General features: G+C 49.2%; 1 protein-coding gene across 1 annotated transcript in view; it reads left to right on the forward strand.

Moving 5' to 3' along the window:
* Nucleotides 1-268: 268 nt before the first annotated feature.
* Nucleotides 269-22,638, forward strand: part of LOC149326653 (uncharacterized) — a 39,961-nt gene continuing 17,591 nt past the window's right edge. Inside the window, exons 1-3 of the mRNA XM_089563979.1 lie at nucleotides 269-637; nucleotides 21,189-21,321; nucleotides 21,699-22,101. Of these exons, the coding sequence (XP_089420105.1) occupies nucleotides 269-637; nucleotides 21,189-21,321; nucleotides 21,699-22,101 (905 nt within the window). The remainder of the gene's footprint in view (nucleotides 638-21,188; nucleotides 21,322-21,698; nucleotides 22,102-22,638) is intronic.

Genomic DNA, 22,638 nt, shown 5'->3' on the forward strand with positions numbered 1-22,638 from the left:
CAAGGGACAGAGAAAGACGCACACAACACAGGCACCTGTGGTGTGTTCGTCTTTCTCTCTCTCTTGTCCCGTTTTGCGCTTCCTCACATAACATGAATCACAGTTACCAACTCGCCGAAGTTTCTACCTTTGTAACAACAATATTGTAAAGACTTCATATGCTGGTGAAAACCTCCATTCGCTTGTAGCGCAAGTTCTTTGGGCTACTGCTGAGTCTTTCAGTGTTTACGATGGCATATCAATCGTGAGGATTTTTTTGCCTGCCAGCATGAAGAAGAGCCCAGAGCATGGCGAGAGGTCCGGCAGGAGGCGTCCCACTAATGGCGCGCCAGGGCAGGACAGCGTCGAGGCCCAGGTGCCACCAGGCACCACGGCCAGCGAGCCAGGGAGAGAGGCCGCAGCTGGAGGCGGCGGTCTTGCTCCCGGTGGGTTCCAGCCCTTTTGGCAGCCACCAGTTCTGCTCCAGACGGTACCACGCTTCGAAGGAGGAGCCAGTGACCCGAGCGTGGCTTCTATGAATGCCGTCCTCCTGGCCATGCGCCTTGTCGGCCTTTCCCCGTCGGAGCCGACATCGCCGCCCGTCATCTGGATCCCCGTCGATGTGCCGCAACCTGCGCCAGCACAAGCAGCAGATGGGGTACGGCACTGCCTTCTGCACGCCTTGTCGCCTCATGGAGGAAACCTGTAAATACCTGCAGAGTCCTAGCAATTAGTGACTAGCAATTTCTTTGTTCGCACGCCTTGTCGCCTCATGGAGGAAACCTGTAAACACCTGCGGAGTCCTAGCAATTAGTGACTAGCAATTCCCTTGTTCACAATGAAGCAACCGATTGGGTGCGTCTGGTTTTTGTAGCTGCCATCAATACTTTATCGCTTATTTTTTCCCTTGTAGTTAGTTTTAATTGCGCCGCCACCAAGAAGCGCGCTCAATTAGATAACCGTTCTCATAGTCGCCAACTTCCTGGCTTCACAGAGAATAGCAAAATTTCTCATTATCGCGGCAGCTAGGGCGTGTTGGTACGACATTTTTCTGAATAGCAGTGCGAACTTGGACGAGGACAGAAGAAAGACACATGGACAGCGCCCGTCCATGTGTCTTTCTTCTGTCCTCGTCCAAGTTCGCGCTGTTATTCAGAAAAATTCTCATTATCATTTGCCTCAATATTTGACTCTCCTATTGCAGCCATCCCGTCGCGTGGTCATCCTTCAAAGGATGAGACATCACATGCCAACACCCTCTGATATGAAACCACGAAACTAGAAGCAGATTTCAAAAACTTTTGAAAATTGATAATGATGTGCTGTTTTTGCTTATTTCTAATAATGAGTACCACTTAGGTTGTCGTCTCACAAAAAGTTTCCGGCTTCTCCGTGACAAAATTAACTGAATGGTCAGTTTCCTGGTGCTCCCTCATCCCTTCGCATGCTTCCTCAACCGTACCATAAAATAGTCTCCAACCTGGCCGACGTACACCTTACCACATGTCAAGGGTGCTTTGCACACTATGCGCACCGTGCAATCAACGAGTCATGATGCATGCCTAACATCACAATGCCTTTTAAGGCGAAAGCCTTTAATGGCTCATGCTCGCGGTGTCTGTTTATGATCGCGGTGTCCGTCTATGCTCGCGGTGTCCGTACATGCTCGCGGTGCCCATCCGTGCGCTTTAATCGTGCCAATTGAGGTGTCCACTGTTCCAAGAGAGGGCAGTTATGCGACTTCCCTCTGGTTCAGGTGCCCACCTAAATGGTTGACAGATGACGCGCCATTTGCTTTCCTCAAAAAGCAATTTACGAATTTTACCGCTTGGTTTCCAACCTCCCGCTCCATTGGTTTCGCGGCTTCAAGCACGACTAAGGTCTCCACTGCTTGCTAAAACGGACAACGGCGAAGGCAACTGCGACGGGGACGACGTGAAACGCAGGAACGGGCGCCCATGAGGAGCGCTCTAACATAGGTTTTGGGGAGACAAAAGGCGCAGTGCTCAATACCGGGGCCAGTGTTCGTCGCCCATATCGTCCATGTGTTGGGCGATATGGGCTCTCTCTCCCCCTCAACCGTTACATTACAAATCAGAAGTTGAGCTGGAAGGTTTTCCCGCCGCCTGATAAGACATTGCTCAACTGTGGCCTCTCCTCCGCGCAGCGGCGCAACCTCCTTCCCTCCTTAGCAACCGGCGCGCAGGTGGCGGCGCAGCTGTGCGTGGCAACCACGACGTCACACAGTAACGGTAGAACGAGCGCACGCGCGTTGGCGGTGGCAGCAGCACAGCCGCTCCTTCGCCAGGCGTCTCGTTGCAGTCGAGGGAATGAGAAGCATGGCTCCGAAGCGGCGCAGTGATTCCGCGCCAAGCGGTTCGGGGAAGCGGCAGTGGGTTGTCCACAACGCTTTCGCCAAGCACACTTCAGAATTTACATAGTCTGTTCGGTAATTTTTTCTTTTCGTTGTGCATCGCTCCGAGTTCCTTTCTATGAAAGGGCGTAACCTTGACTGTTTCTTCGTGGCTGAATGCATGACTCAAACTGGATATCTGCCAGCCAGTGTCTTAATCCCGTGCGATAGGCGGTGAAAACGTCGGTATCACGACGGGATTACAACGTTCTCCCGTCTTCCCGCTTTTGCCTTGACACTTAGGCCACTTAAGAAAGCGCTTAAAGGGGTCATGACAAGTTCTACCACGAAATTGTGCTTTTGCGTTGGAGCTTCTATCGACGACGTTATTATGCATATTAAAAAAGAAGTAACGCTCTACGCGCGCATTTGAGCTAGATACTGTAGTTGGAAGCTGACAGCTTGGAGCCCGTCTCCGTGGCAGCGACGGCCATTTAGAAGCAGCTGCGGGACGTTATGGACTGGCTGTGTCGTCTGCTACAAAACTGAGTGTGCGCGTCTACTCGGGTCCAGCCGTGGCGCATTGTAGTGAAGTCGCCGAGACCGGGCAGAAGCTGCACAGAAAAAGCAAGGACACTGCTCTTGGTTCCCTTTGTTCAATATCCACCCTTGGCCCCACCCTAGCTCGAATAAAGGGCATCTCACTCCCTTACGCTCATTTCCCGCAGTTAAGTTGTTCAGTCGCGAGGAATCACGTGACTGTCTAAGTCGTTACGAACCACGAGCGTGCCAGTTTTACCTGACTTCCTTAACAATCCAACTACAATTTACTGTCTGCCCCAAATACGCTCATACTTCGTCCAGTCCAATACATCCAATAAACAACTTGAGTCTCAAAAAGAGTGTCATCACCCTTTTAAAAATGTGGCGGCTGGCAGATACGGCTCTGGAGTCATGTTTTACGTCCCGAAGAACTGTCGGTTCTTTGATTGAAAGAGAAACGTAGGGCTGCACAATGAAAGGAAATGGGGTTATGGTGCTGAGCACGCTTCACCGCTCTTGGCTTGCAAGGTCGACATAGTGGAGAAAGTATCCCCGACATGCAATAAGGTGTCCGTCGACCAGAGTGGACGTTGCTTTAATGCGCGGCTGAGATAGCATGCGAACTGCCTCGATAACGATGATACTTCGATAACGAGATACTTCGAGCAAAGCGCAAGAGCGCGGGTGTTCTCCGCTTTTCTCAGAAATGAGTGTTTTGTTTTATCACTGAGATCGAGTGAACGCGGGAGGCAGTGGAAGCTTTCAATATAGCTAAAACCGCACATTCCTGTATTAGTGATCCGTCGGTTTTGAGAGGAGTGATTGAGACTTGCATGTTAATGTTTTCCCGCCTAAAGTTAGGCACGTGGCATGTTATTGCTATGGGTTCTTGTTGGTACTTAAGTATTGTCCACCGAGGAAATGTACTGCTGAATATTCCACCCCCTCATGTAATATCCCTTCAATGGGGCCTTTGAGGGATATTACATGAGGGGGTGGAATATTCAGCAGTACATTTCCTCTGTCTGGTCTCTCGGATCTGGTCTCTCGGTCTCTCATGGTCTCTCGGATTTGCTTGGGAGGACGGGGGTGGTGGGGGATGACGGGTGGCGTTGCTGGAAACGCGGTCTGCCCAGGTGAGACGCGAGTTCTTGCTGCCATTCTGTCGGGTTCTAGAAGATGACCGGCAAGCCGTTGAGCTGCGTCCGTTGTCTGTGCTGGGTTTATCGCAGCGGGAAAGCCGCGATATAGACGGGGTAGAGAGTGTGTTCCTCGGGGACGCTAGTTTATGGCCCCGTGCCTTACAGTTCCCAGTTCCGGTAATATGAGTGTCTCCGCGGAGTGTCACCGCGCAGCTGGGGGTGGATGAGGGCACATCATCTTTGGAATGGGACTGCCCGCAGCAGGGGCACTTATGGAATCATGGGTGGACACACACATCCGCCCGGTGGCCCGGGACGCAGCAGTTCGTGCAGGCGTCTAAATGCCTTCGGTACAATGTGCGTCTGTGGAGGGCTCGTCCATAAAGAACGGCGCGTGGGACAGGCGCGTGGGCGTCCGCATTGCTGGTGATGTCTTGCAGGAGCGCTGTCGGGGTCTCATTCTAGTACGCATTGGAGATGACTGCGCATACCGCTCCGTCTGGCAGGGCTATGTAAGGTGCAACAGCGAAGCCTTTGCCTTGGTGTTTTATGTTTGTTACTGGAACCAGAGCGAGTGCGTCAGCTTGTAGGGGCGTGCTTACGGTGCATGTATTGTTTACTGGATGTACTCTGATTTGGGTACGCGTTGGTTCGTGAAGCTGGAACGCCGCTTGGACGATGGCCTCTCGTAGTAGTCGGGGTGAAAGCAGGTGCAGCTGCAGCCCGCCTCATGACCTAAAAACGATCTTGTAGTCCGCAGCAGGAAGCGGCGGCTGCTGCCGCGAACGCTGCGCAGCTGTGCGCGTTGCTTGCAGGTGCGCTGACTTGTCAAGGCATGCAGGCGTGGGGGCACCGGAAGCAGAGGCTGCAGCCTCCTGGCTTCGGGTTGTTGAAAGAACGTCCTTGGAGTGGATGTGAGTCCAGTCCCTTGGGTCCTAGTCGTGGGGGTTTGGAATCTCTCCCTGCTCCTGCACCTCCATGCTGGCGTTGGTGGCGGAAGCGTCCGTAGGATTAGGCCCAGCTCAGGAGAAGTGGTCACAGAGGGAAGAAAGGGCTGTGGGTGCCCGAAAAATGGTGTAGTCGGGCCAAACGTTGATGGCATGTGGCGCTCACCTTCGCAGATCAGTGGGTGGTGAATTATGGGCCGATGATGCTGGCGACGGGCGAATTCCTCCATCTTTGTGCGCAGCCGATGTTGGGTACTCCACGACCCCCTAGCGGTCAATCTCCCGCTGAACGGGTGATTCCGTGGACTCTGGCAGCGCTGCAGCACGCTGTCGCGTTCCACTCCTAAAGGCGAGGCTTAAGCGTCTTCCAATTTTTGTTGCGAAGCAACACTACGCCAGCCAGCTCGGCTCGTCGCGTGGTCGCACTTCAGCCGTATGCCGTAGCACACGAATCACTTTGAGCCGCCGTTGCCTAGCAACGCCGTAGCTGTGCTGCAACTGATGGCGCCGCCGCCGACGCCGATGCCGTAGCCGCTCGCTCCTCCAGATGTGCTGTGCTGGGGTAGAGGGAGGGGAGGTGCCGCCTCGCGGTGTGTGTGTGTGTGTGTGTGTGTGTGTGTGTGTGTGTGTGTGTGTGTGTGTGTGTGTGTGTGTGTGTGTGTGTGTGTGTGTGTGTGTGTACGCGCGCGCGCGTGGGCGCTTCGCCTCAGTAGTCGTCATCGGGGGTATCTGTTACAGCCGGCGTCTCCGCTTCGGCAGACGCGGTTGCTGCGACGCGCGTTTGTTCTTTCACTCTCTCATTTCATGTCATTGACTTCTCGCCTATCTGCACGCGGCAGCGGTGGTGGCTCAGCTCGAGCTAGTCGGCAGGCCCGTGCAACTTCCTTTTCATCCTTCTTTCAGCCGCAACAACAAGAATAATCGTTATGGGGATAGCGAAAGAGAGGCAACAACGAAAGAACGAAGCGAGGAAGAGAAAACGCGCTCAAGAGGCGGCAGAAGAGCGCGCCGCACGACTCGAGAAACGTTTTTTCGAAGGTGCGGCTAGAAGAAGTTGTGCCACGTCCCGGAATGACTCCTCAACTGCGCTGCGGAAGCGACCGATTTGAGTTCTCGAGAGCGTCGGAATTGAGACGCTGCGTAGAAGACGTGCCGAGGAACCGGAGGAAGAACATTCAAGAAGAGTCGAGACTCGAAAATTTCGCAGTTTAACTAGGGTTAACCAGAGCTCAACCACAGCCAATTTTTTGGAGTCTTTCCATGCCGTCTCTGATTTTGATGACTGCCCTTTGGGTCGAACGTGTGTTACACACAAGTGACTCCTCCCTTGTTCATCGGCGGCCGCACAGTCTCCAGTGCCGAACGGACCGTCATCCAACAAGAAGTCGACGAGATGCTGGACAAGGACGTAACTGAGCCCTCCTGAGGACATTTGCGCCTCTCCTGTGGTCTTAGTTAAAAATAACGGGGGTACCTTGTGCTTCTCCTTGATTACTGCCACCTCAACCGAATTACAACAAACGACGTCTATCGGTTACCACGTACAGACGATGACCTGGACTGCCTTCACGAAGCCAACTTTTTCTCATCTATCTATATTTGTTCCGGATATTGGCAGATCGCTGTGGACGACATGGATTGTGAAAAAATGGCCTTCATTACACCCGATGGTCTGTATCAGTTGTAGGTAATGCTGCTCGTCTCTGTAATGCTCCGGCCACTTTCGTGCGGGTGATGGACTCCCTTCTTCGAGGATTCAAACAATTAACATGTCTGTCTTATCTCGAAAATTTCGTAGTCTTTTCGCCGTCCTTTGAAACATCTTGAAAGGCTTTCAGTGGTCCTCGCCCTTTTTCGCTATGCCGGGCTCCAGTTCAACTCCTGGAAGTGCCAGCTCACAATTCTCGGCCATCTCCTCGATGCGTCGGTAATACGCCCGGACCTTCTGTAAATGTATATTTTTGCACATTACATTATAAATAATTGTTGTTGAAGCGTCCACAGCTGCTAGTGGCAGGTCGGCCACATTAATCATATTCCCAGCGGTAGGGAAGACTTCATGCTTAGTGTACAATGGCTCCTTCGGAGAACGTGGCCCTGTGCTGTTGTCAGCACGAAAATAGTCACCCAGAAAAACATCCGGCCAGCTGTCAGCGTCTGATCACGTTTGTTTTCAAGAGCTTCGTCTATCATTCCTGAGCCCATGTAGCGACTAAAGTAGCGAAGTGCACTTGAGCAAAGATTGTATCCACTGCCCGCGGTCTGACGCTGCCTGCACGTGGCAGCAGCGCAAAAGATGGAGCCGACGGGGCCAGCGACACATACCATGTGTCCAGAATGGCCAGCAAGGCATTAAAACATCTCAAATCGCCGCTGTTAGGTCATCCTCGACCATGTGCAATAGCTTCACTTTCGACGCTGCTTCTGCCTTGCGCCCACCCCGCTTCTGCTTCCAGTTGTAATGCTTTGCCCAGCCGGTGAACACTCAGGCAATGATAGACCTGGGGGGCCATTGACGCACGCTTAGCCGACGGTTATTTACTGTTTCAATGGCACATAGTTTATTGGTTGTAACGCGACACCGCTGAAGGCCCGGTTGTCCGGAAACTTCGGTGTCAGCGCTGCCGGCATCGGCGTTGCGAGCGAAAAAAAATGTCAGTGACTTAGCTCAGCTAGGCCGGGATATACGCAGGGAGAGTACGGTTAAACTTGATTATACCTTGTCGTTTAGCTTGGTTTCTCTCTCGCTACGTCCTATGTTTAGCTTTGGTTGTTATCCTCCCGTTGCGTCTAATTGCGGCTACATTAAAGACGGGACATTTTTTATGCAGCAAAGAGTGACGCATTTATTTTATTTCCTGTTCTGCGTCTTGTAGTTGAAGCCTGGCTTCTTTCAGTCTCTCCGGCTCACTATCCATATCTACCGACGGCTCCACCAAGCTGCCTTCTGTATATATACAACTGCACCAACCCCCTCCTCCTACGACGCATGCGCACACCTGTTGGAATGCGCTTTCGCCGACACGCCGAGGCACCGGCTCCTCCTGGAACGTCACGCCAGGTGGCGCGGCGAGCTGCGGCCGCCAGCTGCGGTGGTTGCTAGGCTACGGCTCAAGGTCACGGTGTGGCCACGGCGAAACTGGTACCACGGCATAAAGGCGAGACTTGCGCGTAATGTAACTCTCGCTACAAAATAACAAGAAATACTCTGGCAGGTGGTGTCCAGAGAGCAATCTAGGAGGCAGGTGGCCCATCTAGGCCAAGTGAGCTTGCAGCGTCTTCACAACCTGTCCACCGGATAGCCGGCAAACTGCCCGCCGGAGCATGTGGCAGATAATGATTGGTCACATGGGAAGAGCAACTTGGGCCGCAAAAAGCCCACAGCAGGGAGCACCTGCCATCGCTGGTAAGTCGTGTATCGCTTAACCACTATACCACTGCGCCACGAAGGGCATGAGGACTCCCAGAGATCTCTGAATGTAAAGTAGAGACGGACCTTCACCATATAATGGTTTGGTTTGGTTTGTCGGAGTTTAACGTCCTAAAGAAACTGAGGCTATGAGGGACGCTGTCGTAAAGGGCTCCGGAAATTTCGACCACCTGGGGTTCTTTAACGTGCACTGACATCGCACAGTGCGCGGTTCTCTAGAATTTCGCCTTCATCGAAATTTAGCCACCGCGGCCGATATTGAACCCACGTCTTTCCGATCAGCAGCCAAGCGCCGTAACCGCTGAGCCACTACATATCAATACCAGCACAAAGCAGCAAGACACACGCCGAAGAACGAGGAAAGACAAACGCTGACTTCCAACTGACGTTTAATGGGTGAAAATGTGCGTAAATACTACTGAAAAATCAGAAGCTGTGTTCCTTCAGCGAACGCTCAATTTGCTCGCTGTCTGCAATACTTTTCACGTACGAGGTTCCAGTAACGTAATCGAGTATCTCAAGGGATCCCATGAAGGACGGTGGGCTTGTTCCATAGACGTTAAGGACCTGTACTACTCGATACCAAAGGAAGAATTGCTCACATGCGTGGAAGAAAGCATCGAAACTTACGGAGCGGTTGGCTTTCAGAACACTGCAGGCATATCAGTGGGGGGGGGGTCCTTTAGTTGCTGACTGTGTGTACCTCAAATCAACTATTGCGCAGTAGGAAGGAAATCTGTACACGCAAAAGAGGGGGATCTTCATCGGGTCCTGCATCGCCCTAGTTCTCAGCGACCTATTTATTGCCAGGAAGGACAGAAGCTTGCTGACACATTTAACAGGGTCTGCCATGGTCAAGGTATTTTGTTTTGTAGACGACTACCTAGTCCTCCTCGACCATACGACGGATACTGAGGCTGAGACCGCGAACTCGAATATTATTGAGATCTTTAAGCAATGCCTGAAGCCAGTGCAATTGACACACGTGGTCCCATTGGAAGGTTCGTTCCGGTTTTTAGATTTAAGGCTCAGGTTTTCAGTACGTCATACTTGCTGGAAGTATGAGCCTCGGAGCTGCAAGAAGCTGCTACCGTTTTGTTCGGCCCACTCCAAGCTGACTAAGAGAGGGATCGCCGGCCTGAGCCTGAAGAACGCTATCCAAAAATCTTGCGCTCATTCCATGCAATAAAGTTTCTGCGGTCAGGTTGCTCGTCTTCTTGATGCTGGGTACTCTCCGGGCATTGTTACTTCTGTTAGATGACGCCTTCTGAAGGAAGTAAAACAAGAAGCACGAGCCAGCAACGGTATCGAAGAACCGCCGCGAAACGAAGAGTGGTCGTTGTGCCGTATATACACAATGTGTCACATCGCCTCAAGAATATTGGCCGGCAAAGTGAGGTAAACGTCATCTTTCCGGCCCCTATGAAATTAGGCAGTCTGTGCACGTGTTAACAGGGAGATGGCGAGCGTCGGCAGTGTAACAGGGCACATCAGAACCCCTTCGTCGAATGTGTGGAGGGAGTGCTGTACACCATTCCCCTTTCATGCGGTAAGGTTTACGTCGGCCAGACGGGTCGTTGCCTGAATGAGCGGCTGAAAGACCATAGGTACAGGACATTCGAGACAGGTACAGGCAATCTGGTGCTGCACCGGCGGAAATGCGTCATCAAAGACCGAACTACAGGGAAAGAAGACCTGTGCACCCCGGACTTGGCCAGCTGTTCGGTAATCAGCACGCACTCGGACCAGATAGTGCGGGAGATCAAGGAGTCTGCTGATGTAACCGGGCTGCAAGCGCGCCTTCAATCGAATTGTCAGATGCGCATTTGCTCTTCTTGAAGAAGAGACGAGCAAAGGTATTTTCTTTTTGTTGTTTGAAATCAGTATTTAAGCACATTTTTTACCGATTAAACGTCAGTTGGAAGTAAGCGCTCATGTGTCCTCGTTTTTCGTCGTGTGTCTTGCTAGTTTGGGCTGGTATTTATATGTAATGGAACACCAACTAGCCCGCACGCTTACCCCACTGAGCCACCGCGGCGGGGCCCTTCACCACATATGGGAATTAACCCACTCAAATGTATACGAGGCATATAAGATGGATGTATATGTATTATTTAACCTGTTTCATATAATTTTCTGCTTGTTTTTTCTGTCTGTGCCCAGTTTCTTCATGTAAACACCAGCTAGACAAACTGTCTCTCGTTGACGTTACCAATACGCTTGGATACACGTTTAGTTAGAAAGTAAATACAGTTTTCTCTGCTTTCAGTAGCCGGTTTTAAGACACGCAGCAAAAGACGACAGATATTTTTTTTTCGCAGAGCTCCGACGTGCGCTTGTTCCGGGTTCAGTCAGGGGTGAGGTTGGGGTAAAATTGTGCAGTTTTTTTTTGGTGTTCTCGTGGTGTCCAACTATTTGCTCTTTGTATGTTGCAGCGTGTTGCACTGATGTTGGATTTGGCCAGGGAATCGAAGGCGCCGGGATGTTAATTTCGCGGGCTCGTTGACGAACACGTTCATTTCCCTCAGTATCAGCATGACCAACTATCCAACGAAGGGTGATTGTAATGCTTGCATTCTTGTCATAGGATTCTACTAGAATGTTATGTGAATGGGTTTTCAGTAGTCTGCGTTGTATATTGCGGATGGCTTTGCTGGAGTGGGTATAGATATTGTCACGGCTAGACAGTCGGGACGGCCAGGACACGTTTTACTGTGCAGCGTCAGGCAGCAGCGGACTCCCGAGGGGACCACACAGAAGAGACGAGGAAGAAGAGAACACTGCCCGCCACCATGGCTAAGGCTAGCCAGAATAGCGGGGAAGGCAGTTCGGCCGGGAGACGGCGCCACGAGAGTGCCCACGAATGTGGCAATATTGATGTCAGTGGTCTGGTGCTTAGTAAAAATGCTTTCTGTGTGTTATATATCATCGCATGATATTTTAGAGTGATTATGTTGGGATGGTTGGAAGATGCCCAGCTATGTGTGTTAGCTGTGGTTCTGTCTGTCCGTGTACATATATTGAAAACGCGTATTAACCCATATTAGACCATGTGGCGTGCCTGTATGTCATAACACATGCCCTGTCTTTGCGATGATGGTTTGCATAATATTTCTAATGGAGCTACCCTTTCTTTCTGAACGAACCAGTGCAAAAAACACAACAGACAAGAAAAAGGCGGAACACGACGGACAGGAGCGCTGAACTTTCAACCAAAGGTGAAAAAGTGCCGTCACATCGGTATCCATTGTCGGGATTGCAAAGGTTGTTTGCCGCACTTTGAAAAAACTCGGGTAATAGCCACAATCAGAAGCACGAGGCCCCGTGAAATAGTTGAGGCAATCACGATAGCTGCGTTAAAAGAAAAGTGCATTAGCAAGCCTTCAGTGTCGCTATCTGAGAAAGAACTCGCCTATCTGGCACAAAATTCGAGGCATTAACATTTTAACTATCCCACCTCATGCAACCGCCTTTTTTCCCGCGAACTTTCATTCCGCTATTTGATACACAAAACTTAACCTTATGTTTCGGTGGATTTTACTTTTTAGCTGTTAGTTTTTCCGCGATGTTTTCTTAATTTTAGCTGTTAGTATTTTTGCCGTGTTACTTGTTGGCATCTTATCTTTCTTATTTCCATTGCCCTGTTAACTTTATTGCTTTTATCACTTTTATTGGTTTTTTACCGTTCTGTTTTTATTGGCTTTTGTTATCAGAATCAATTTTCATCTTCATGACGTCTGGCGTTTTTTCCCTGTTTTTTTTCCCTGTTGCTTATTCTTGCCTCCATTGAAACTTCTCAGCTCCACGTGTTACATTAGTTAAGATCTTTAGTTTGCTTGTGCCGCTTGTCTCGTCATGACCTTGTAGATTCCACTTGTTCTTGCTTTCGTTGTGTGGTTCGCCCCCCTGACATGGCTGCATATATACGTTGCATCTATACTTTATGGGGTTTTTTCTTGTAGTAACGCTCAAAGGGCTAGAAGCAGTTGTCGCTCTCTAGCACCAGCGTGCCAGCCGTAGCAGTCAGAGCTGTGACCCCCAACCCGCGATGCGGTGAGTCGCAACCACGGCGGGTTCGGGCCAGAGGGGACAAACACGAGTATGCTACTCGGATGAGCGTTTATTGCTCCCGAGCAATACAATGCAGCAGCAACAATACAACCGCCGTAACGAGGGCGAGTGTTCCGCTCGCGTACGGGGGTGAAAAAGACAAAGGAAAGAACGCACGCAAAAATGTGGGGGAAGAAGGTTCCGCTCACCTCGCGAGGTTCCTCGCTCACGGCCCGCGGCGGTCAAGTCACACACGGTGGCCGGGCGATAAGGGCAGCGGTCTCCGTGGCAGATCTCTGATCCGTGCGTGTGCACGGCTCCCGCCAGAAGACAAGCGAGCCTCGGGAGAAACGCGTCTCATCCCGGGCTGTGGAGAGGAGGTCTCTCCGTTGTAAGAGGGGAAAGAGGGAAAGTCTCCGCGGCGGGGAGCGAAAGGAAGCGGGGGTGGCGAGAGTGCCCTCCCTCGCAAAACCTCCCGAATGGCGCGCGCATAGCATCGCGTGATAATTACGCGCGGCCGTTACAATGGGGCAGGGGATTCATGTGTATCCCCACAACTTCCAAAATAAAGTTGAAAGTTCAGCGCTCCTGTCCGTCGTGTTCCGCCTTTTTCTTGTCCGTTGCGTTTTTTGCTCAGGTTTGTTCAGAAGCATGTCCTACCAACTAGCCCAACAACAAGTGTTGCTCCCTGTAAGGTATCGGTAGCGTTCGCGGGGGTCATTGGAACGCGGCTGGGGGCACTCAAAGCGGAGCGTCTCCTTTCTTGGAACGCGGCCGCTCGCGAACGCGCCGGGAAGTACGGGGGAACGGCCAGCGACGACAGATGTCAGATCGCGGACCTGGTGACAGGAGAAAGTCTAGCGTTGCTGGAACCGCACACTGTGTCGGTCATAGGGCATGAAGGGCCCTGTAGCGTCATTGATGGAAAGAGCGTTCCATGCGAGCCAGGGAACGGAGGCGGGCTTGCTGGGCCGACCGGGCAGAGCGCCACACAGTTGTGGAACGCACCCGATGTGTGTCTGGCCAGGTCATTTGAGTACCCGGAAATGAGTGGCGACTTGCCGCAAGGCAAGCTCGGGTCAAGCGACGGCGTGTCAGCTCGTGCAGCAGACGATGCCACGAAGCCGGCCAGCGTCTATCAAGCAGGGAGCGGCGATTTAAATGTTTGCCCGTGCAGGAACGGTGCAAATAGCTCCAAACGCTCCAAAGTACCAGGGGACAGGCGCATAGCCTTCACAGTGAATGTCGGCGCGTGGAACAGTACGTTCCGTGCTGCGGTACGCCAAATTATGTTCAGCAAAGCCGGCCGCACTGTTACAGCTGAACTCGGCAAGAGAGATGTTCCTAACGCAGCACGCGGTTCGTACCGGCGCGCCAGAGAGAGCGGGCCCTCAGGTGCGTCGTGTAGTGAGGGGTTTGGACCCATCAAAACCCGGGACGTTTTTGATCCTGGAGGGCACCATCTTTTCAGTTCGCGCCCCGTTGTGGCGCCAGCCTAATGAGTGAGTTACCGTTTAGGCGTTAATTGTGTTACTGACAACACGTGGTGGCTCGAATGTACACAGGGACGCTCGGTGCGACTAAGGAGGCTCACGTGGGCATTGGGCGAGTGCTCTGAACGCTCCAGTCGCGAGTGTCTGTGTCTGTGTGCTCATTCGCGAGCAGGACGACGGCGTGCATGCGGGCGAACTGGGTGCAACGCACCAACTTGGACGCTGTGTTACGGCGCACGGCAGGCATGCCACTGTGTGTATTTAAGTGTGCATTTTGCGTGATGTTGTGTTGGTGCCCGTGGGCATTTTGTTGTTTTTGGTTTTGTTCGTGCAACTGGTCGCAGCGCGACAGCTTGGACTTCGGTGAGTGCGCTGGTTTTACAGGTGTGAAACGCGCATTTGAATGTGTACGTTTTGTTTATGTTATGTCACCCGAAGGGTAGTTTCGTGTCAGACACCGATCCCTTTTGTTTGTAATTCTAAAAGTGGCATTTGAGCCCTTTGTAGAATCTTGGGAAGGGCGTGTAAGGTATCGGTAGCGTTCGCGGGGGTCATTGGAACGCGGCTGGGGGCACTCAAAGCGGAGCGTCTCCTTACTTGGAACGCGGCCGCTCGCGAACGCGCCGGGAAGTACGGGTGTCCACCCGACACGCGGTACCGAGCACGAATGTATATTTGTGTTTATTTTCATTTGACACGACCGTGCGTTTGGGTTTGTGGAAAGGGCGTTTTGCCCTACGGAAGCTGGAGGGCTGGCCAGGCTCTCGATAAACCAATCATGTGAACATCGTAACATGATTGGAAGCCACCAAATGTGGGCCGGGCCTTTAAGTCTTTAAAACTGGGCCCCGGAGCCGGAAGCGGGGTTCTGCGCTAAGGTGAGATGCAACGCATCTTCGGCAACGCCGAGTAGGGGCCTCCCCTAGTATTAGCCAGATCCACCTTTTTGTTGTTTGGTTTGTCCTTTTTGCTGCTTAATGTGTCTAGTGCCTTAACTTGTATCTATTGTACATATTTGTATATAAATCTCCAGTTATTGCCTTTTTTATCCCTGCGTCTCGACTCATCGAGAGACCGTCTCTGACGGGGCACCCCTGGTGCGAAGAAAGAAGCTTCAGTCTTCCAGTTGGAACCAACCGTCTCCGACGGGGGCACCCCTGGTGCAAGGAGATAAAGAACCTGTGGAAATTTACTCTCCCTTTTTTGCCCAACGATTCTGGACAAAAATTTTGAAAATGAAAAAACTTTACGACACTTTTCCCCGAATATTGACTTTAATAGTCTATTCTTCTGATATGCAGCAAAATCTATCTTTTAATGTGTTTCCATCCATCGCATCATCATCATCAGCCTGGCTTCACTCAATGCAGAGCAAAGGCTTCTCCCATGTCTCTCCAATTAACCCTGTCCTTTGCCAGTTTCGGCCACTGTATCCCCGCAAACTTCTTAGACTCATCCGCCCACATAACTTTCTGCCGTCCCCTGCTACGTTTGCCTTCTCTTGGAATCCACTCCGTTAACCTTAATGACCAGCGGTTATCTTGCCTTCGCATTACATGCCCTGCCCAAGCCCATTTCTTCCTCTTGATTTCAACTAGGATGTCATTAACCCGCGTTTGTTCTCTCACCCACTCCGCCCTCTTCCGATCTCTTAACGTTACACCTATCATTTTCCTTTCCATAGCTCGCTGCGTTGTTCTTAACGTAAGCGGAACCTTCTTTGTTAGCCTCCACGTTTCTGCCCCATACGTGAGTACCGGTCAGATACGCCTGTTGTATACTTTTCTCTTGAGGGATATTGGTAAACTACCATTCATGATGTGAGAGAACCTGCCACATGCGCTCCACCCTATTCTTATTCTTCTAGGTATTTCTCTCTCATGATCCGGATCTGCGGTCACTACCTGCCCTAAGTAGACATGTTCTCTTACTACTTCCAGCACCTCGCTACCAATTGCGAACTGCTGTTCCCTTGCTAGGCTGTTGAACATTACTTTGGTTTTCTGCATGTTAATTCTTAGCCCCACCGTTCTGCTCTGCCTGTCTAACTGATTGATCATGCTTTGCAGTTTTTGTTCTGAGTGGCTTAGCAAGACAATGTCATCAGCGAATCGCAAATTACTTATCCCCAACTATTCCCATTTCAGGCCCCGGAATACCTCCTGTAAGCAGGCAGTGAAGAGCATTGGCGAGATCGTGTCTCCCTGCCTGACACATTTCCGTATTGGAAAGGTGTTAACAACATTACAAGGTGTTAACATGGTGTTAACGTTTTAACAAAGATAATTAATCAATCAATCAATCAAACAATCAATCATTTTATTTCTGCTTCAAAAAGTGACAGAGGAGCTGCAGAAAAAGCTGTCATAGACAGCTTGACTGAGCCGCAGCCCCCACTATACCGGGCAGCAGTGACAGGCGACGAGAAAAAATAACAAAGAAAAGAAAAGAAAACAATTAAGAGAAAAACACATTAAAACCAAAAAAAATCTTACCTCTAGTTATTACTTGTGGCCAATTTACATGGTCATCCAAACATCATTGCATAAGTATCTTTCAGTAGTACAACAAAAGCACAATGAATCAAACAATACAAATTAAAGAAAACAAAAAAACACCTCTTAGTGCAGTTTAAAGAAAAAAAATCATTTTGTAACACAGTCTATGTATAAGCAACGCAGCTCACGATGAGTACAGGTAGACAAGTTGAAATTGGCAGATTTGTATGTGTTTAGAAGAGAAGGAAGTCTATATTGCGGGCGCTGTTTGCCGGTATTTATGCGTGGTGTAGGCACCAACCAGGTTTCAGGCTCTCTAAAAGGGTAACTCGCTTCTTTTTCTTTCAAATTTGCCAGACGTCGAATATAACTTAAGTTATTTTTGGTTTCTAGTTTAAAACGCACACTCAGTCGATATTGATATAAACCAAAGATTTTGATTATGCCAGTTTCACGAAAGAACGCTTTGCTGGGTGCTCCATAGTCCGCATTAAAGACGTAGCGAAGAACCTTTTTTTGCAGAACATGAATTTTTTGTAATGAAGAATACGTTGCAGTGCCCCATACAAGCTGGAAGTAGTTAATGCGGGCACAGAACAGTGTGTTATAGAGAAGTAGTTTAATTGATTTAGGAAGAATGTATCTAATGCAGCCAATCGTGCCTGTTACCCTGGCTAACTGCCGGACAACATGATTTGTGTGATCTTCCCAAGACATGTGCGAAGAAAATACTACACCTAGGTATTTGAAGTGATCAACAATTTCTATTTCTCTCGAGTTAAAGTTAATACTATCGTGTGGGGTGATCGGTTTGTTTCTTGGTCGAAATATTACAGCTTTAGTCGTTTTTTTCATTCACGCGCATATAGTTTGATTGTGACCATCTTTCCAGTGTGATCATTGTCGTGTTCCACATTTGTATCAGGTCATGAATGTTACTTCCGGAGAAAAAAATGCTAGTATCATCGGCATATATGATGAACCTGACATTTGGGTTAATGTTCACAATATCATTAAGGTAAATGTTGAAAAGTAGGGGCCCAAGTATGCTTCTCTGTGGGACACCAGAATAAATTTCTTTTATTTCTGAATATGTATTATCATTGATGACAGTTTGTTTCCTTTTTGACAGGTAAGATTTCATTAGTTCTGCAGCCTGGCCCCGAATTCCGTAGTGCCATAGCTTCTCTAGAAGTAACTTATGATTAACCAAGTCAAAGGCCTTTGAGAAGTATATGAATATTCCTATTACGAGCTCTTTGTGTTCAAATTGTGTCAGAATATATTCTTTTTGCTCTAAGTGCTAGTTCAGTCGATTTGTTTTTCCGGAATCCGAACTGATATGGTGTGAGCAGGTTGTATTTATCTAAAAATTTATTCAGTCTAGAGTGTAGAATTTTCTCCAGTGCTTTAGAGAAAACAGGCAGTACAGAGATGGGTCTATAATTACCGAAGTCATTTCGGGCTCCTTTTTTAAATAAAACAGTTAATTTAGCAATCTGCATTTTTTCTGGGAATACTGATGTAGCTAAACAAACATTAAAAATATGTGCCACAGCTGGAGCTATAATATCGGCTACATATTTTATGGGCTTTATCTGGATGTCGTCAATATCTCGACTACTGCTATTTTTTAGGCTGAGTATGGCCGATGCTACTTCATCCGTCGTGACAGGCTCAAGAAATATTGTATTATCGTTATGAAAGTCTAAGTAATCGCATGCATTCCGTGCAGACCCATCCGTTCTCTTTTTCGTGAAAAAGTCGTTGAAAGCATTTGCCAGCTCTGTCCCTGAAAGTTCTTCATCATCGATCTTAAGATTCCGCACATGGCCATGTGACTGGTTACGGTGCAGCAATGAGTTTAAACGGGTCCAAACCACATCATGACGACCCTTCTTGACGTCTAGAAATGCAGAGTAATATTCTGTTCGTGCCGATCGCAATTTCTTTGTTAATATATTTCGAAATTGTTTAAATAACCTCAAATCTTCAACTGTACGTGTGGTTAGAAATGTTCTATACAGTTTATTTTTCATTTTTATTTCTTTTCGTAACTCGTGGTTGATCCATGGTTTCCGAGTTTTTCGTGAGGCTTTATATGTTGTAGAGGGAAAGCACAAGTGGTATAGTTGTTTGAAAATATCAAGGAACTTATTATAAACTTCATTAGCATCATTGAGTTGAGCTATGTGGGCCAGGTCAACATGTTTAAGAGTATCGCGAAAAGCTTTCAGTGTAACACTGGTTATACGCTGGTACCTAATACCTTCTGGTTCTTTCAGTGTATGGGTTGGCTCATTCATGCACAAGAACACTGGGAGATGGTCACTGATAGGACATGATAAGGCACCGGTCTCAATTTTTGGACGGGCGAGATTGGTAATGAACAAGTCTAAAGTGGATTGACTTCCTGTTGTTACTCTTGTAGGGACTTCTATTACACTAATGAAACCATTTGAAGCCAAAACAGTCCTAAATTCTCTCGTAGAAAAATTGTTACTGCTCATGTCGATGTTGAAATCGCCTCCAGCAATAAGAGTATAACCTCCATCAGCTACAAAAGACAAACAGTGTTCATAGAATTTAAGAAAAACGGATAAATCTCCACTGGGTAGGCGGTAACAGACAGAGTAAATACATTTCTTTGAGCATAATGATATTATCTCGTAGTCCGGCGTAACCACACTGTATGGGTTTAACATTTCACCAGTTACATTTTCATTCAGAAGTAAAGCCACTCCCCCGCCACGCCCGACGGGTCTGTTGAGATAGTAGGTTTTGTAATTGGTCATTTTGAAAACATTGTGCGCGCTTGTGCTCCATGTTTCACTCAGCATTATCACTGAAAACATAAACCGAAATTCCCTAAAAAATTCATCCAGCAAGACCATTTTATTTTTTACTGAGCGTGCGTTGACATGTATAGCTTAACGGATGCGGATGAGAAAGAGGAAGCGATGTGGTTCAAGTCATGCGGAAGGTGATACGGGCACTGTGCCATTTTTCTTTTCCATTTTCCTTTGGTACTGAGCTTGCGCAGTGCTACGTAAGCTGGTCCAGATCGCTTGCTCCTTTGATATGTATGGCAGTCATTCCTTGATCTTTACGGACGAGAATTTTCCCATTCGTATACCAGACAAAACGATAACCTGTATGTTTTGCCTTCTGTTCGGCACTTCGAAGCAAGTCTCTGTGATACCGTGTCAGGTTTTCCTGAATGACAATGCTCGGTTCATTATCTTTTACTTTGCTCCTAGCGTTCAGCCACGAATCTCTTGTCTGTCTGGTGAAACGAGCGAGCATTCCTTGCGTCTTATCCCGTCGGGCAGGCAGTCTGTGTATTGTTTGAATGTCTGCTGCCGTCAGGGGTGGTACTTCAAGCTTCGGGGCGATGTCATTTAACAAAGTAAGCAGATTTTCATCGGGCAGAGCAGCACTACCATGTATCTCTAGATTAAGTTTCCTGCTTCGGTATTCAAGATCATTAACATCTTGTTGAAGTTGCGCATGCACAACTTGCGTCACGTCATCTTTTTCTTCTAGTTCTGCTACTCTTTTCTTCAGTACCTTGATCTCATTGTCCTGGCGGGAAACATGTCTTTAAATTCATCAAATTTCTTAGACATATGTTGGACAGATTCTTCCATTTCTGCCACCTTTTTTGTTAGCTCTGGCAAGCTCTCAAGTTTCTCTAGTATAGAGGCAAGAGCTAGCTTAACATCTAGTTCTGAATCACTGTCTGCTCTACTACTCGTGTGCGACGCATTTTCCCGGCATGTGAGGCAGCGCCACGCTTTTTTTTGAAGCATTGTTTTTTGCTTTGAAAGATTTCTCCGTCACTCCCGCACATTTACCGAAATGGTAAGCGCTTTGGCACTCCGTGCATGTCACACTCGGCACATTGACATGAATAGTTCCCTCGCAGGACGAACACACACTAGACATTTCTTTTCGTAGGCGGACACCTCACCAAACGACATAAAAGCACGCTTCACCAAAATACGCCGCCGCGGTGGCTCAGCGGTTATGGTGCTCGGCTGCTGACCCGAATGACGCGGGTTTGATCCCGGCCGCGGCGGCTAGAATTTCTTTGGAGGAGAAATTCTAGAGGCCCGTGTACTGTGCGATGTCAGTGCACGTTAAAGAACCCCAGGTGGTCGAAATTTCCGGAGCCCTCCACTACGGCGTCTCTCATAGCCTTAGTCGCTTTGGGACGTTAAACCCCATAAACCCATAAACCCACTCACCAAAATACAATGGCAGCAGTGGCAGCAGCAACGGCAGACAATGGCATGAACCACAAAAACTATGACAATTCTACGTAGTGCTGCACTAACCTGCAACAAGGGCGAAGCGCGTTACCGATGTAGCCGCGTCGCTGCCGCTGCTGCCAAGTGACCGCTGGTCCGATTTCTTCAAGGCGTTTATCTTGCAGGGCCTTCCGGTCGGCGTCTGCGCAGACATGATGGAGCAGTTTTGAAGTCTTCTTTTGATTTAGTCTAGGACCCACTTTTATTGCTTTCCAGCGTCGTGTGCTGGCAGATGCTTTCTATTTGAGGCTCATTTTAACAGAGGCCGGAAACACGCCACTTGGTGAAGTTTTAGTTAGTGGAAATAAAGGCGTTTTGCTGTAATGAGCCAAGTCTCCAGCACGTTCGCTTCAGATTGAATATCTTCACAAGCTACTATCGTGGAGATATGAGCGTGAGTTAACGGTTAAACAACGACTCTTTGTCTCTAATTGTTGCAGCTAGAAGTCAAGAACGCCCCAGAAATTAAAGCAATCCCGCCAGAAGAACGATCCAGGCCTGAACCGCTTCTCTCTGCCTTGAAAGCTGAGCCAGGCGCAAGCATTGCTTGGCGTGGCATGGCATCCAGAACAAGTACGTCAGCTTCATTTGATTTCATGGCGACTTGTGAGAAGTAGCGCTTTGCAACTTGAGGTATGCGCTGAAGTGTCTGAAATATTTTTTGCCGCTCTGCGGTGAAACATGCGATCAGATGTTTAGATCCAAACAGGCGATTCTGCGCTTTGTGCCGCTTGTGCCTTTTTTTTTTGCTCTTTGAAACAGCTTTGTCACAAACGAGAGTAAGAAATATCTCTCCGGTCTTGGTTTCTCAGAAGTGCGCTTTAGAAACAGGCGGCAGGAGCGTTATTTCGCGAGATATATTCCGAGCTCTCTTTCTTTGCACTCTGACGTCACATCTGCCCTTGCATGCTAAAGATGCCGCATGTGTTCAATAAAGGTTCTATTCGCAGCCGCTGCCGATTCACCTCCCGCTAACTCCACCAAAGGCACTCCTCGAGGAAGAGCAGAGGTAGCCGACGGAAAGGCTACTGGCAGTGGTGCAGCTCCTGAAGGCAGAAGTCCCGCAAAGAAGGCAGCGCAGCCTACGGCTCGCCCCTGCACGGAGGGGCCGACCGCAAACGCAGAGCGTATGGTGGCGCCAAGTGGTGGTGCTTGCCCAGGGCGCGTCACCATTGGTGCGACCGCAGTCTCCGATTCTGTGGCGGCTTTCGCAGCGGCCCATCCCGGTGGTGGCCACCAAATGCACTCCGCTAAGGAACGGCGTCGTGGCGGCGTGACGAAGGGAGAAACCAATGCCAGCCAGGCCGGGGCTGAGCCGGCTCAGCATGGCCTTCGCCATGAGAGTAAAGCGCGGTGAGGAGGTTGTGCCAATCCACTTGGGTGCCATTTTCGTTCTGCTGAGAACACTTCCAGAAAATTAAGATACACAATGCCTGAATGAGCAATTTAAAAGCTATCGAAATTAGAAATAAAATATGATACCTTTACTACAATCTGTCTGAAGCGAATATTTTCGCGCCTCTGAGCTGCCTGCACTCACAAAAACTAAGCATAAATTCTTTCCGCACCGGCCATGAGGGCGCTTGTTGCGTCGCGTAATCGTGTAAGGCGGTTGCTGCCAGATTGTAAAGTAAAGGAGCCAAAAACCACATACACACACAAGAGAAGAAAACGGGACAGAACGGGACAGAGCAAAAAAAAAGTTTTTTGAGCGTTCGTTATCACATTGATGCGTAATTTTGTTCCTCGCGCAGGCGCTAGCTGTGTATATATGTACCTGGGTTCTGCAAAATAAACTAGTTGTGAGTGGCGCTCAGTCCCGCTCTCTTGTCTTGTGTGTGTGGGGGTGGTTTTTGGCGCCTTTACTTTACAATGAATTACCAACTAGCC

Source organism: Amblyomma mixtum, chromosome 10 (assembly GCF_055824585.1).
Source record: "Amblyomma mixtum isolate Tamu chromosome 10, ASM5582458v1, whole genome shotgun sequence".
Taxonomy (NCBI): Eukaryota; Metazoa; Arthropoda; class Arachnida; order Ixodida; family Ixodidae; genus Amblyomma; species Amblyomma mixtum.